Genomic DNA, 15934 nt, shown 5'->3' with positions numbered 1-15934 from the left:
ATGTTGAACAGTGCGGGCCCGAGGACCGAGCCCTGTGGAACCCCACTGCCCACATCCTTCCAGGTTGAGAAGGACCTATCTGCTACCGGTATTGACCAACTTCTGCAGCATTAGTGTCTTCAGTGTTTTAGTGTGGACTTGTGGTTGACAGCATGTCACTTACCTATTGTAAGGGCTAGATTAATACTAGGTGAATTCAGTGAACAACTCAATTTCTTTCCTAAGCTGCAGAACTGAAGGGATTTGGCCAAAAATGTTTGTTTAACTTGGTGGGGGAAGGGAGAGTGACACTTCTGCCTTTATAGATTTGCAAATAGTTTTATATCTAGTGCTGTGCTGGAACAATTTTGAAGTTGCTGGCTGGGAATTTCTGATGGGAGCTGTGGCCAATTGTCAACCCTGTATCCTTCACAAAAACAAAAATAAAAGAGCTGACTTCAATCCCCCTAGGTTAATCGTGTCATCAGTCCATTGCTGGTTGACTACTTTCCTGAAGAATCTGGTGTGAATGTGATTGCTGAGCCTGGATGTTACTATGTTTCTTCTGCATTTACTCTAGCAGTTAATATAATTGCAAAGAAGGCTGTGGAATACGATAAACATCTTTCCTCTGGAAGTAAGAAACACTTGTTTTTGTATGTTTTAAGAATTGATACAAGAAAGTTTCTCTTGAGTAGATCATCTTTTTCCTGAAAACACTGAGATTAGTGGAGTTGAACAAATGGTCACTTTTGGAGTCTTGATTCATATTTGGGGTTCTGCCAAGTGTGCATCTGATTTTCTTGTGCATGTTTTAGTATTTCTTTCTCACCAGTTACCAGATATGACTTTTGGTTTTCAGAAACCCTCACAGAATATAATTAAAATCATATTAGGGGCAGTTGGGGGAAGGGAACAAACACAGTGGAGCTATTATTGTCCCTCTGGTATTAAAGACAAACTTCTAAGTCATTTTGAGAAACGACTGAAATATTAAGTATACCGAATTTAACAGCAAGTCTAGCCTCTAGCAGCAGAGTTGAATTGCTGGTCTAATCTTACAGTGGCACTTTCCTCTCACAACATTTTGATCCAGTGTATAGTCTACCTACAACTAGTGGGGGGAGAATCCTCCTTTGCAAGTCAGCTTTTTAACATATAAGCACTTTTATTCTTCCAGTGGAACAAGCCAGGAGCAATGAGCCAGTCTTTATGTACTACATGAACGATGGTGTTTATGGTTCTTTTTCAAACAAATTGTCTGAGAAGTTGAATGCTATCCCAGAGGTTCACAAGGTAAATCTTTTACAAATTTAGTATAATATAAAGAACTTGATGTATTTGAAACTGTAGTCCTTGAGCTAAAGCCTTATGTCTACTACTTTTTGTAGAAATACAAGGAAGATGAGCCTCTGTTTGCAAGCAGCCTTTGGGGTCCATCCTGTGATGAGCTTGATCAAATTGTGGAAAGCTGTCTTCTCCCTGAGCTGAGTGTTGGAGATTGGCTGATCTTTGACAATATGGGTTCTGGTACCTTGGGTGAACGCTCCACCTTTAATGATTATCAGAGACCACTGATTTACTATGTGATGTCTTTCAGTGACTGGTAAGAAAACATTCTTTATCTATAGGGATACTGGCACTTGCCTTTCTGGAACACTTTTTAAAATGTGACCCTGTATTTTGCTGTCTAATGACTGATAGAGAAATGCTGAAGTTTTTTGTTTTGTTTTCAAGACAAGATAGGACAGTGGTTCTCAATCTCATCTCATTAGACTTGAGGGTAGCCCTAACAAAAGGTTATCTCTTAGTTTTTCCAGTTAAAAACAAGTGAAAATAATAGATCAGTTCTATTGCAAAGAACTCAAAGCCTGCAACAGGTCAGGTTTTTTTAATGCTGTAGACTTCTATTTTAAAACTCTGGGTTTATCATGTGAATCTCATTTGCACACAACAGTGCCAATATCACATGGCACCTGCAGCATCCTCAAGGCACCACGGTGCTGCGGTACCCTGGTTGAGGATCACTGACCTAGGAGAAAACCAGCTTAACTCTTGTAATGCTACTACACAAGGTTTCATCTTCTTGAGCCTTAATTTTTAGCTAGTTTTAGTAGAATGCTTCTAGCTGTAGGCACTGGTTGAATGCAGCTAAATTAAACATGCTTAGAATTGCCTAAAGTGAAACTTTAAATACAAGGTTTCTTGATACAATATGTAAAACAGGCTATCATGTAAGCTAGCACTACTTAATGCTAATTGTTTTTAGTCAGTTACTGTAAATAAGGAGACTAACGTTGTCCCATTAGCTTTCTTTCACTGTAGAAAGGTGTTGGGTTTCCAAATGCAGTCAGCAGTTAAAACAGCCCAGTTCTACTGCTTTAATTCATCTCCTGCTACTGTGATTCACTTTTAGACAGTTCCTGTTCATTTAACTTGTGGGTTTAGAACTCAAGTATCAAGTGATGAGATTTATTTTTTTAGAAGTACTGATGAAACGCAAGTTGTGTAGAACAGTAATGTATGGAGGAAGCTGGGAAGATGTATAGAATAGGAGGTGTGATATGAAGCTGCATTTACAAAAGAACCATCCTAAATTCTAAACACAACTAATAATAGGGATGCTTTGAATGGGGAGTAGGGTATATGTATAGAAACTAATAATCAAACATAGTTAAATGAAGCTAGGAGTCTCCATGGGAACTTCTATAATAAGCAGAACCTATATACCATAGGTTTGCCAGAATTATGAATTCAGGCACTGATGTGTGAAGACTAACTTTGGGTAGAAAGAGAACATTGTCTCATGTCACACTTGTGCTGTCATAAAAATTGATGGCAGTACAAGCAGGAAGAAAATAGATGTGCCTACATTTTGTCAAGACTTCTGATGTGAAACACCCTGGGAGAACTGGGTACTTCTGAGCATAGGAAGTCAGAGTCCCTTGCTTATGGAAATCCTGGAATGGGTCTCCATGGGTGAAAGCCAGGCATGTCCTGGCCTAGAATTCCCAGTGTGAAGCAGGGGTCAGTGCAGGCACAGGCCACTTGGGCCACACCTGCTTGCCTGGGACCCGTGCTTCATGTGAAAGAATAGGGCAGCGAGTCCCAGTATGGAGTCATGGGATTCTGTGGATTCCCTAGGTCCTCCACCTCTTGCCACCCTAAGCTGGGACCCATGCCTTGCCATGAGGCCTGTGTTGGTGAGAGAACCAGAATGGATCCCAGCAAAGAAGCAGGAGGCAACAAGGGATGTGGGAAATCGCTGGGTGATCACATCGCTTGTTGTCCTGCATTAGGCAGTGTTTCATCCAGTAAAGCAGATCTGCTGCAGTGGGACACTTGTCAATGTCTGTGTTCTTGTTGTTTTTAACCCTTAGTCTTGTTCTGTAAAGCTGTCAAGCAATACTAACTTTGAACTCCTAGATTTAATGTTGGTTTCCAATATTAGGTTGACATGAGAACTTTCAAGAAAATCTTGGGTATGGCTTTTCTTGAACACGCCCCATACTTTTCTGCTGCAGGTATGAGGTGCAAGATGCTGGAATTACTTCAGACACATTGATGAAGAACTTCTTCTTTGTGCCTTCATGCATTCAGCTGAGCCCAGAAGACCGCTTTTCCACTGCAGCTTAAACAGGCATTAACGCTTCATTTAGACCTGCAGTTGCAAGTCTGTAGTTTGTCTGGTCAACATTCCAGTATGGAAGAAAATGGAACAATCCTGAATTCATATCGTCTTCAAAACTTGAAAAATTAGTAAGGATAATTGGGACCAGGCAAAACCAGCTACAACTACAATTCATTGGGGGTGGGAGGGATAGGAAAAGGTGTCAAGATTTAAACTTGCCAGTTTGTTTAACCCCTGAGCGTTTTAAATTAAATATGCAACAAAATGGATGACTTAGTGGAGATGGAAACCCACCACTTGGGTTCCCTGTTAAACAGTTTACATACAAGTACACAGTTTTTATACTAAGGATTCCTGTTAGAAAGTCTTGTAAAGTTATTGTCTTTTGCCCAGATACATCAAATGTCAGTGGGAGACCAGTGTGACCTTCATTTAGATGTTTAGTATATTTAGAATGTGTAAATTTGTGCTTTGAACTGTAGTTTAATAAATGTAAAATTGCATCATAGTATTTGTTGTATTTGACCCTGACGTATCCCTTGTATGATTGCAATAAAACTTTGTGTAGATTTTACTGTTTTTTCAGGTGAACTTTGGGAGAGGGGCTAGATAGGAAAGATAGCTATGAAATAGATATGTACATGATTGTTTGGGCAAGTCATCTTTTTTTTTTCTAGCCCATTATTAAGTTTAGGTTGGCAGAGCATTAAATCATGAATAATTTTGGTAAATTAAATTTGCACGTGTGAAGTGAAGTCCAGTAAATTACTGGAAAGTTGAAATGTAGTTTGTGGTGTTGATTAAACAGAGTGTGATTTTTTTTAATTTAACTATTCTAACACCAAAAATATCAAATCTGCAAGGCAACAGTGGTAGCAAATAGTAGTAGATGGAAGTATTTTTAGCAAAAATGCATGTAGTACCCAAGTAGAATTCTGAAACACAGCTTTATTGGCTAGTTAAAACCTTCAATTTTTGAACAGGCTTTTATAGTAGTTTTAAGTTCATCTAGGTCTGTACAGCACTACATCTTACCAGAAGGGCTACATTTAATCTTCAGAAACCTCGATGCTCTTTTGCACTCTATTTAAATATACACAAATAATAGTAAAGCACACTTCTACAAATATACTCCAACTTCACCAACTAATCTTAATTATTGAAATTGTTCAGTGGATTTACCTGTTCTGTTGTTTAGAGCCTCTTGGTTCTCTCTCCTGTCCCACCCCCCAGTTCTCTCGCTTTCTCATTTTAACTTATTCTTTTTTTACTAATCTGAAATTTTTAGAAATCAGGATTTGAACTATTCATGGTGACTATTTAACTTCTGGATCGGAATTTAATGAATTCATCAGAAGGCTAATGAATTTGACAACAGGATTTATTCCTAGTTGGAATAATTCCTGTTTTCTTTAGTTGCCTCTCGCATGCAAATCCTATTTTACATGAGTGCCGATTGGCAGGAAATTAACTTGCTGTAGAGTGAGGCTATGAATACATCAGACTTGATGCTTTTACTCCAAGGTGGAAAAAATGAGTTATGAAATTTCTTTCCAATTTGGGTTTTTACCATGAAGGGCTTTTCTAAGCATAATCTTATAACTGTGTTCACACTAGGAGACTCTACTGCTTCCTGTTCATAAGTTGATAATTACAACAATACTAAACAAACAAACAAAAAAAAATCAGCCCTAAGAAAAGCACTGTCCTGTACACCTTGGTTTAAGGATTTTTTTGTTTTGAACAGATAGACCCAAGATGGGCCTGTCAAATAGCATAGGGGGTTGTGGCATTAGGAATAGTTTTCTAGAAAACCTAGCCATCAGACAGTCCTTCAGTGGCAGGCTTAGGTAGAGTCCCAGAACTCCCACAAATAAGACTGCACAGCCTTTAAATACAATGTGAGGTTGTCTAAGACAATATTACAGGATTTTGCTGTGGTGTCTTAAGGAGAATTGTTTTATGTTAAACTTGCAATTCAGTTGCAAATAATTCCTTTGTAAATGATATGGTAGTCATTTTAGAAATGTCTATTGTATTTGAAGATGGTTTGCCATAAAAACAAGTTTGAACACAGTATGTATTACAATTTGATTATGCTAAAAATTGTTACTCTCCTTTCTGTTTTAAAATACTGTACTCTAATTCAGAACTGAAAATATAAAGACCTGACTGATTTCTATATAGTTACTCAAGCTGTAATGTAGCTTTGTCATGCTGAATACACTTACAGCTATTTGCTCAGTGGATTGGGATGCCCCTCTTGATTTTTTTTTTCCGGTATGCCTAGAATAGTGGCTTTTTAAGCCAGGAATTTTCTGGTGCTAATATTTTAATGCTAATATACACACAACCTAGTGACCTTGTATACTAAATGGATGCCATTTGTTATACTGAACCTTAAGTTTGAGCTGTGTTTTCAAAGTACTGCAGTGTGATGTCTTCCTACATTTTTGTTCACGTGCGTTATAGCATATTTCCCAAGTATTTGAAAACCATGAACACAACTTGCAGTAATGTTGTATTTACAACCAAACTGCTTATTAATCTCTCAGACTGAATACTGAGTCTGTTTCCATGTCTATCCAAGCAGCCAGTGCTATTATACAATACAGTGGATCTTTCCACTTGCTATTCAGTCACCCTACACTGTTTTCAATTCACTCTGAGTTTAAGGGTTGTTTCTCTCAACTTCTGTTTAGATGGCTGAATTCCTTTGTCCTTTACTACATGTCAGAACATAGCTTTACTTTTAAAAGTAACTGAAGTCTGTTAGCCACAAAAACTGAATGGATAACTTGTTACTAAACAGAAGGGAATTCAGCCAGGCATGAAAGAACAGAGGATGTTACAAGGAGGCAGCAGCAGTGGTACAGGCAAAAGAGAAACTGTCTTCCTATCAGTCTATCCTGAAGGTTGATGTACCTTTTGAATCTGATTGGAATAGCACCTACCAACCTAATCTACCATTTGCTTTGATTTGGCTGCAACTGCCTCTGGTTTATTAAGTAATATGCAATGTACAGCCAGCCTAGAGCCCCAGTTCCTGGTCTCAGTGATGAGACCAGAATCTGGCTTTTACTGGTCATGTTTTTGTGCCACTTTTAATACACAGTAGAATAGGCTACTCTGCATTAAAGTGCATGTGTAGACATTTCCACTGAGGTTCACTCTTAGGGCTCAAAAATGTGGACTAAGCATAGACATGGGAACATCTGCCTGTGTACAGAAAACCTGAAAAAGTAAGACTGAGGATTGCCTTGCATATTCTAATGGAGCATTGCATTCAAGATGTACAGCTACCTTGCTGGCACTACCCTAGCCTGAGCCTTTATGTGGAAATTGCGGTGAGCCCACCCATGCAGATGCATCCCAATTAGGGTAAGTACTCTTGTACAGCCATTGCTTTTCTTTACTCTTGAGGGGAAATTTGACTGCTATGCTATCACGCCTGATGTTCCTTAGGACAGATGGACCTCTCAAAGGTGTTAAATGAATACATGTAGCAGGCCTTGACTTATATTATGAGAAGTAAGAGGCTGGACTTCATGATGGAACAACCTGATGTAGAAGTGGTAGCAACCCAAGTACTATATGGCATTCGGCATTCATAGGTTCATTCATAGATGCTAAGGTCAGAAGGGACCTCAACAGATTGTCTGACCCCCTGCCCAGGCAGGAAAGAGTGCTGGGGTCGGATGACCCCAGCCAGATGCCAATTCAGCCTTTTCTTAAAGACCCCCAAGATAGGAGAGAGCACCACCTCCCTTGGAAGCTGATTCCAAATTTTGGCCACCCTTACCATGAAGTTTTTCCTGATATCTAGCCTAAATCTACTCAATCATTATACAAGATTGTATGTGTTAGAGTAAGAGCTTCCTTTTTGTACCACTTAATCTCTTCTCAGTTTCTGTATCCTTTAATCTGAGTTGAATGCCTAATCTCTTTAAAATACCAACTGCCATCAAGCAAAGCCAATAATGCTTGACAGCCTGAGCGGTCACAAAAGGGACATTAACAGCAGACTTGTGTTCTGTCCAATAAAATCTACCTTATCTAATAGTTGCTTCTTCCTTTTTAGTAGCAGTAGTAGTAATTGACTTGGAGGGAAGATGTTATCAAATGAGCAATACAGCAGCTATTTGATATATGAAAATCCAGTGTTTTAATATTGATTGTAGATCTTTTCTCTGTGCTATTTTTTTGTGATATAAGAGTTTTATTTCTAAAATAATATGCAAGGTTTTTTCTGTATCCATTCAGTAATGACTGCCTACCTGTCACCCTGCCCCTGTTCAAGCTTGTGTTTGATTTTGTTTGGTTTTTTGTGTTTTTGTTTTTTTTTTTTTAAAAAAAAAAAGCTACCATGAGAAACGCAGCTGCTTTCTTCTGTCTCCTGTCATCTTAAAGTCTGATAATCCCCAGGGTCTATTACTGCAAATCGTACCTAGGAAAGATGTCATGTCCTTCTGAAGAGTCTAAATATTATGGAGGATAATAGCTCATCTTCCTAAGTCTCCCTGAATAGTCTACTTCAAAAGGTTAGATCCTTGAAAGTACTAACAACTTGAGTGTTTAGCACTATGATCCCTATGCATTGTAAGTCAATTTCTTTTCCACCACTTCCAAGATGGGGAGCTGGCAGTTGATCCTACAACTACTAGGATCACCATCAACATGCATGCCTGCCTGCCTGCCTTACCTTGCTGGAGCTCATGCAGGTGGCTGAGCATACCTGTTGGATCAAGTTGTGCCTTAGCCAAGAGTGGCAGCCTCTAAAGCAAGCTAAGGTAACTGGATATACCCCATTTCCCTGAAATATCTGCTAAGGAGTTCAGGAGCAAGCTGAGCAGTGACTTTCTTGAAGATGACAAAATGGTGGACTTAAGAGCTAAGGTAGCTATCCATCTATCACAAGCTTTTTCCTATATGAAGTGACTGATACTGCCTTTTTCACCTCCCATGTCCAATTTGCTTGTATTGGAACAATTAAACTTGTGATTGATAAAGCCAGACTGGCAGATGTGGGAAACTAAACATTTTTGGGAGTTGAAGGGATCTGGGAAACCAAACTTACAAGGAAAGGCTGAAAGAACTAGGGTTATTTAGTTGTGGGGGAAGATGAGATTAAGAGTACTGGATAAGTCTTCAAATACCTGGAGGGTGATTGCAGAGTAGATGGAGATGAACTTTTTTCTGTGGTTGTAGGATTAGAACTAATAGCTTTAATCATAGTAGTAGGGTCCTGCAGGCTCTCATCATAGGGTCTGCCCTGTAGTCCCCAAATCATGTGGGTGGCCCTCCTCTGGACCCTCTCAATGTTGCCCACATCCCTCCTGAAATGGGGTGCACAGAACTGGACGCAGTACTCCAGCTGTGGCCTGACCAGTGTTGCATAGAGAGGGAGGATCACCTTGGCCCTACTTGAGATGCACCTGTGGATGCATGACAAGGTCCGGTTAGCCCCTCCAACCGTGACCTTGCGTTGTCAGCCCATGTTCATCTTGGAGTCGATTAATGACTCCAAGATCCCTTTCTGCCACCATGCTCTCGAGAAGGGCGTTTCCCATCTTGTAAGTGTGCTGTTGGTTACTACTGCCCAAGTGCAGCACCCTGCACTTCTCAGTATTGAAGCACACCCTGTTTTTGCTAGCCCACCCCTGTAACCTATCCAGGTCTTGCTGCAGTCTTTCCCTCCCTACTAGCATGCTCACCTCACCTCAAATGTTGGTATCATCAGCAAATTTTAAACAGGTTGCTTTCCCTCCCCCCACCCCATCATCCAAATTGCTGACAAATTGAACAGTGTAGGCCCAAAGACCGGGCCCTGGGGGACTGCTGCCCACTTCCTCCCAGGTTGAATATGACCCATTCACCACCACCCTCTGATTATGACCCTTCAGCCAGTCTGCAATCCATCTGACTGTGTAGGCATCAGTGCCACAGTTGCCTAGTTTTTTAATGAGGATGGGGTGGGAGATGGTGTCAAAGGCCTTGCTGAAGTCCAGGAAGACTCTGTCCATGGTGACACCTGCATCCAATGCTTTTGTGCCCTGATCATAAAAGGCAATCGGGCTGGTCTGACATGACATGACCTGCCCATAACAAAACCATGCTGGTTCTCCTTGAGTATCATCCCTGAAGCTGGCCCATTGCAGATGTGCTGCTTGATGATCTTCTCAAAGAGTTTCCCTAGGATTAAGGTGAGACTGACAGCCCTATAGTTGCCTGGGTCCTCCCTCCTCCATTTTTTAAAGTTGGGGACCACATTAGCTATCTTCCAATCATCTGGCACCTGGCCTGAGCACCACGAGCACTCGTAAAGCCGTGCCAAGGGCCCTGCAATAACCCCTGCTAGCTCCCTCAACACCCTGGGACGGAGAGCATCTGGACCTGCTGATTTGAACACATCCAGCCCCTCCCAGAAGCTCTCTAACCCGGTCCTCCCCCACCTGAGGGCTGGAGGCGTTCCCCTCAAGTCCATCTTGCATCACGGTGGGGAAGTCCTGGTCCCTGCCCAAGAAAACAGAGGTGAAGAATTGGTTAAAGAGGTCTGCTTTCTCCTCTGGTGCAACCACCAGATTGCCCAGAGGATCTTGCAAGGGCCCCACATTTCCCGGTGCTTTCTTCATCCTCCCTATATGGAAAAGGATTTTTTATTGCCTTAGAGCTAGGACTAGCATCTGAGATCAATGTCTGCCTTAGCTTTCCTGACAGCCCCCCCTACAGGCCCAAGCAGTGGAGGTATACTCCTCTTTCCACCGGTTGCATACCACCTTTTTGGCAATCGGGCATTCCCAGATGTCCTTGGTGAGCCAGGGGGCTTTTGGGCACTCTTTTGCCCCCCCCCCAGCTGCTTGTTGAAGAAATGTAGGTTGGAGGTTAGTCCGAAAGCTCCTCCTGTAAGGGTGGTCAGCATTGGAACAGGCTACCGGAAGACGGTATGGAATTTATCACAATTTTTTTAGGAGCAGGTTAGATGGAGAATTGGCTGGGATGGTTTAGCCAGGGATGCTCTTGCCTTGAGCAGGGGCCTAGACAAGATGACCTTGTGAGGTCCCTTCCAGGACCCCAGGAGCATATACTCTCTACACTCCCTACTTTCCTATGATCCTAAACTAATTGGAATTCATCAGAAAAAAATATAGTTGTTACTGTTCTCAAGTAAATGCAAAACTTACTGGTCTGACTTGAGTGCAAAGCTCTGTGAAGAAAGGTGAGGTGATTTCTTCAGACTGAAAAAGAGGAGGGACTAGGAGCCCCCTGTCCACCTGCACACTCCTTTGGAGCTTCACATGTGCTACAACTTGGAGATTTAGCTAGTTCATTAGTCCTATTACCTTTTAGTCTGAGATGGAGTTCTCTTCTTCAGTCTTCCTGTCATCTGCAGCGTACCTAGTTACCTCTAGTATTTAGTTTACCTGTTGGTGGCATTTGTTCATGACAAAATCATTTCTCTCTCTTTTTTTTTTTTTCATTTTGAGGGGAACTTTTACTCTAAAGGAAATATGTCAGGGTAGAAGCTGGGATGTAAAACACTCTTTCCATAGCCCTGGTTCTCTATCCTTGGGCCCTGAGTCATGGTTATGTTGGGCAGTGATTCCACAGAGCATGTAGGGTCACATCTTATCAGCTTGGGACTTGGTCATTAACTTCAGCTTTACACACCACCCTACAACCTTCACTAGTTTCTATTAGTGGAAGAGGAAGCCTTTCCATAAGCCATGACCCAGTTATAGAGCTTAGAGACCTCTTCCTAACTTCTCCATCTGTCCCTTACTTCAGTGAGCCTGTCATTTTTGAGTATCCTGGAGTCAGATGCCCTTTGAGATACCAGTATCTGATAAGCTGGGATGCAACTGTAGTCCAAATCCCTATGAAAGATGGGGAGGACTACACATGAATTGGATACTTTGCAAGCTGCTGTGGGCTGGAAAGGGAGCCTTATCTACCACTGGCAGAGCCAGAATACTGTAACAGACTCCAACTCTGTCTGCTGCGCTTCATGAAAGCTAAACAAAAAGTACTAGGGAGGGAGAGGATATTATTTCTGTTTGACCTCTTTATTTGGAGCAAATGAAAAGGTGCAGCAATTTAAGAATGCATCAAAGGTAAAGAAGGTTAAAATGCTCCACCTACTGGGAAGAAAATCTTCCCTGTGAACCTCCAATACAGGATAGCAAAATCCAAGGCTCTGTTGCTATAACTCAAGATTTTGGGCTTAGGGGAGACCTCTCCATTGATTAAACTGTTTGCACCAGTGGCTGTGTCCAGATAAGCATAGCCATGTGGTATGTAGCACTGCAGACACATATGTGACACCACATACCACATGTTCAGCTGTTCTCTTCACTCCAAGGGAGCAGTGTGTGGAGGTGCAGGACTGGTCCCTGGATATCCAGGGGTCAAGAAAAACCTGCAGGAAAAAAGAGGAGCAGCAATGAGGGGGCAGTGTGAGTCACTCAAAACCAGAGCTTGGCTGGCAGGAGTCACACTCCAGCTTCTGGCCAGGCTCTGAGTGGCAGCATCACCACAGCTGCAGCCCCAGGAGCCCAGATAAGTGCTGGCTCCAGCCCCCCCTACTCCACCTGGGGTAACCTGCCTCATGTCAGAGGGCACATGGATCATAGGGTCCCACTGCCAGTTGTCCCTGGGGAACCAAACATCCATGCTTGCGTGGATGTGGCCAGTGGTGTCAGAGGACCGGGGGGGGGGGGGGGGCAAAAATAGTTTGCAACTAATGTCAGATGTTGTCAATACTTGTTTGGTGACCAATAGCAATGTGATTATCTTGGCTGCTAGACTTGGGGTTCCATGGTATTTTGACCTCTAAGAGAAGACCTGGCACTTGAGGACATAAAGCTATTTAGCACCAAGACTGAGGAGGTCCACTGTGCCATAGAGGACTCAAGGGCAACAGTCTGGGTGCTGCACAGCATGGACAACACACTGTCTCTCAGAAGTCAGCAACTGAAAGATCTGTGTCCTCTTCACTAGCAGCCTACAGAAATGGCAGTGCATCTACATGTAGCAATAATCATGTCAGACAGGTCCAGTCAGCCCATCTCACTTCAAGCCACAAGCAACCAATCCCTTTGACGGGACTGCTGAGAGTTTTGAACTACCTTCAGGGATCCCAGATCACTCTTTGGACTGCTGATGCCAGGTATATGTGGACTTGTATTAGCATAGAACAGTGGGTCCTGAACATTGTCTTGGCAGGCCATCCAGTTCCTTGGTGCCAGTTTTCCATCTTCATTCTCTGAATCTCTTTAGGGCTCCTCCTTGTTCCTTTCACTGGGGACAATCAAAGAAATTCCCATCAGCACTGGAGAAAAAGGTTCTGCAACAGTTACTACCTAACAACAAAAGGAGTGATGACCCATCTTGGATTAGAGGAAGCATAATGTGTTCACTGCATGCAAGCCGTGATACTGACACAAGTCACCACAAGCTCCTCCCTGGAATCGAAAGAATTCTTTTGCATTTCTTGATATTCAAGAGGCAACTTCTGAATGGTTATCATTCCACCGCTCAGAAAATTCCTGAGGTGCAGCATAGGTCACAACCATTCTCAGTACAAGGTTTTCTTTCAACATGTTGAAGGACATTCACAAAGGCCCGTGCAGTGATGGCTGTCTACCGAAGAGAGGATTGTACTTCAAGGTACCCATATCCAGATGGCTGACTAGCAAGGGGGAAGATCTTACCAATAAGTATCTGAAAATGTTTGCCGCTCTCTTCACTTGTTCAATCACCTGGGCTTCATGAGGGTAAATGGTCAGAAGCAAACCTCATCTTGGGGTCAGGCTCCAGTTCATTAGAGCTACCAAGAGATAAGAAGTTACTTGCCTACAGGAGCAGGAATTCTTAAAGCAGTGGTTCTCAACCTTTTTAGACTCAAGGCACCCCTTGGAAAATGCTGACTCCTGGTTTTCACTAGTTTTCTGACTACAGGGCAGTTTACCTGTTGCAGAAACTTGGAAAGACCACACCAGGCCAGAATGTTTTTAACACTGTGGCTTCCTACTTCAAATCTCTCAGTTTATCTTGTGATTCCTGTTTGCACACCTGGCAGTGATAACACCTGATGTGCTGTACCCCTCAACATCCTTGAAAGGATCTCAAGGCATCCTAGGGTGCTGAAGCACCTGGCTGAGAATCACTGTTTTAGAGAAATGCACCCCACCCGCCATGCCTCAGTACACAGCAAGGTGGTATGCATGTGGGCTAGCCATGTACTGGTAGCCAAGAGCATGAGGTACACTAGTACTCACGGTAGAAGGTTCATATGGATGGCACATCTCAAAGAGCTCTGGTTTCTATAAGTTAGTGTTATCATATTTTCTCATATGCTCTCCTCCTCCCCCCCTCCACCCTCGACATACATGTTTTTGGAAGAGAGAATAAGAGGGGGATTTCTCCAGAGTCTCCCCTGACAGCCCAGCTTCCCCTGGCCGAACACCCGGTGGGGATTCCCTTTGGTGGTGGCACTGCCCCTGCTCACCCCACATCCAAATTCCAGGCCCCTCCATGAGCCCTGTGGGTTGGATGATCCAATTCCATGAGCCTGATCACAGTACCTACTTGTGGGCTGTATCCTGGATACCCCTCTCATAGGATAATGTGCCAAATTAACACGTCTGTGTGTATAATGTTACAATATGTGAAGTTTCATTTCCTACACCTCTGTGTGCATGAACTTGTTCAACACTGCTCCTCAGGCCTGATATATATTCTTGTGCTTCTACTTAAGCGTAGGTACAAAGAAATGCATAAAAACCTGAGAGGCGGAGTCCTCTAGCAATTGTCTCCTGATATCACAACATCAATTTTGAGGAAAACTGTTCCCTCTCATGCATGGCCTTAGGTTATGGACCGATATAACAATTGCATCAATATCAAAAGATACTGCTAGAAGCTGTTACCATGGAACAGTTACATCTGCATGATTCTGTGGCTACAGGAGTGCAGCACAAGTGCTCCAGCCTTAACCCTGTTTCAATCCAGGTTAAAGTTGGGGTGATTTACCTAATTGATGTTGCTGCAGGCTCATGCTGACATCATACTCGGATCACAACTGCTGCATCCTTCTAGAGCAGCCAAGATACATTTGTGTACTCTCCTCTGGGTGTCCTCATATCACTCTCCACTAGGGGTCACAGTTTTACTTGCAGAGGGAGCTAGTTTTAGACATTAGCCCGAAGTCAGGCAGAAGTCAGGGCAGGGTGGCACCTTAGGGTATTTATACACATACTTTTTGCAGGGATGCACCAGAGATCCACTGCTTTGGAGCACACTCAATAAATTCAGTCTGCTCCGCACACAAGCTGAAGCGAACTGAACTGCACTGCGTGCAGTTGTAGAAGCGGCAAAATGCATGTCAATGTGCAGAAAATGCTAGTGGTGTTTTAGTTCGCCTCCAAGGTGTTTTAGTTCAAAAGCATGCCACCGCCATTTTCTCAGCTCTGACATGCATTTCGCTGCTTATACTACTGTATGCAGTGCAGCACCAGGTGCTTTTCAAAGTGCCTGGCGCTGCGATGCATGAATATGTTAAAATGCCCATAGATACTAACTCATTCAGAGAGGCATGAGCTTTTATAGGTGACAGCCTATTTTGTCAGATGCTGTATTTCATGACAAAGTAGGTTGTTGCCTTCAGAAGCTTATGTTTCTGTGGGTTTGTTTCTAAAGGCATTTTATACACGTGCTCCAGGGGTGGGGAGGGAGAGGGGGCGCTTTAATTAGAGAGGCTCCGAGAGCCGTTCTAATTACAGTACCCACAGCGTCACGTATATCAATGTCCCCACACTTCAAAATGGCAGCAGAGGCACTTTATCTAAAGCTCATTTGATGACCTTTGGATAAAACATCCCTGCCACCTTTTTAAAGCATGGGGATTCAGATATGTGCTGCTGCAGTCATTACCGGGTCATTACCATGCTCGATTGATTGAGTCTGCTCCGATGCACTGGAATTCCAGCGTGTTGGAGCAGCCTCCCTGCTTGTGTACAGGCTCCCGAAGGTTTTGCTCTGTCCTGCTTTCTGCAAGCTTTACTTGTAGTATCCATTTCTTCCTGTCTCCACAAAGCCCAGTAATAGACTCACTTGAAATGTTGCATTAGAATTTACTGTTCATCTGTGGTTCCTAGCATTTTGTAACACCCTACATTGTATTTGTGATTTTAATGTGAGCTACTTGAATCCTGGAGTGGCACAACAGAAGTTAATTCCTCCACCCAGATTTCTTCATTGCAGAGCTAGGTCCTGCCTCTTAACGTGACTGATGTTCCTTTAGCTTCTATGAAATATGAATTTCCT

At 42.8% G+C, this 15934-nt stretch overlaps 1 protein-coding gene across 1 annotated transcript in view; it reads left to right on the top strand.

Annotated features, from left to right (window-relative positions):
* Window positions 1–5501, top strand: part of AZIN1 (antizyme inhibitor 1) — a 44220-nt gene extending 38719 nt beyond the window's left edge. Inside the window, exons 9-12 of the mRNA XM_019551540.1 lie at window positions 451–616; window positions 1160–1275; window positions 1371–1585; window positions 3504–5501. Of these exons, the coding sequence (XP_019407085.1) occupies window positions 451–616; window positions 1160–1275; window positions 1371–1585; window positions 3504–3615 (609 nt within the window). The 3' untranslated portion in view covers window positions 3616–5501. The remainder of the gene's footprint in view (window positions 1–450; window positions 617–1159; window positions 1276–1370; window positions 1586–3503) is intronic.
* The last annotated feature ends 10433 nt before the right edge of the window (window positions 5502–15934 follow it).

Source organism: Crocodylus porosus, unplaced genomic scaffold (genome assembly GCF_001723895.1).
Source record: "Crocodylus porosus isolate Cpor-Errol unplaced genomic scaffold, CroPor_comp1, whole genome shotgun sequence".
NCBI lineage: Eukaryota > Metazoa > Chordata > Crocodylia > Crocodylidae > Crocodylus > Crocodylus porosus.
This window is presented reverse-complemented; position numbering and strand designations above follow the sequence as displayed.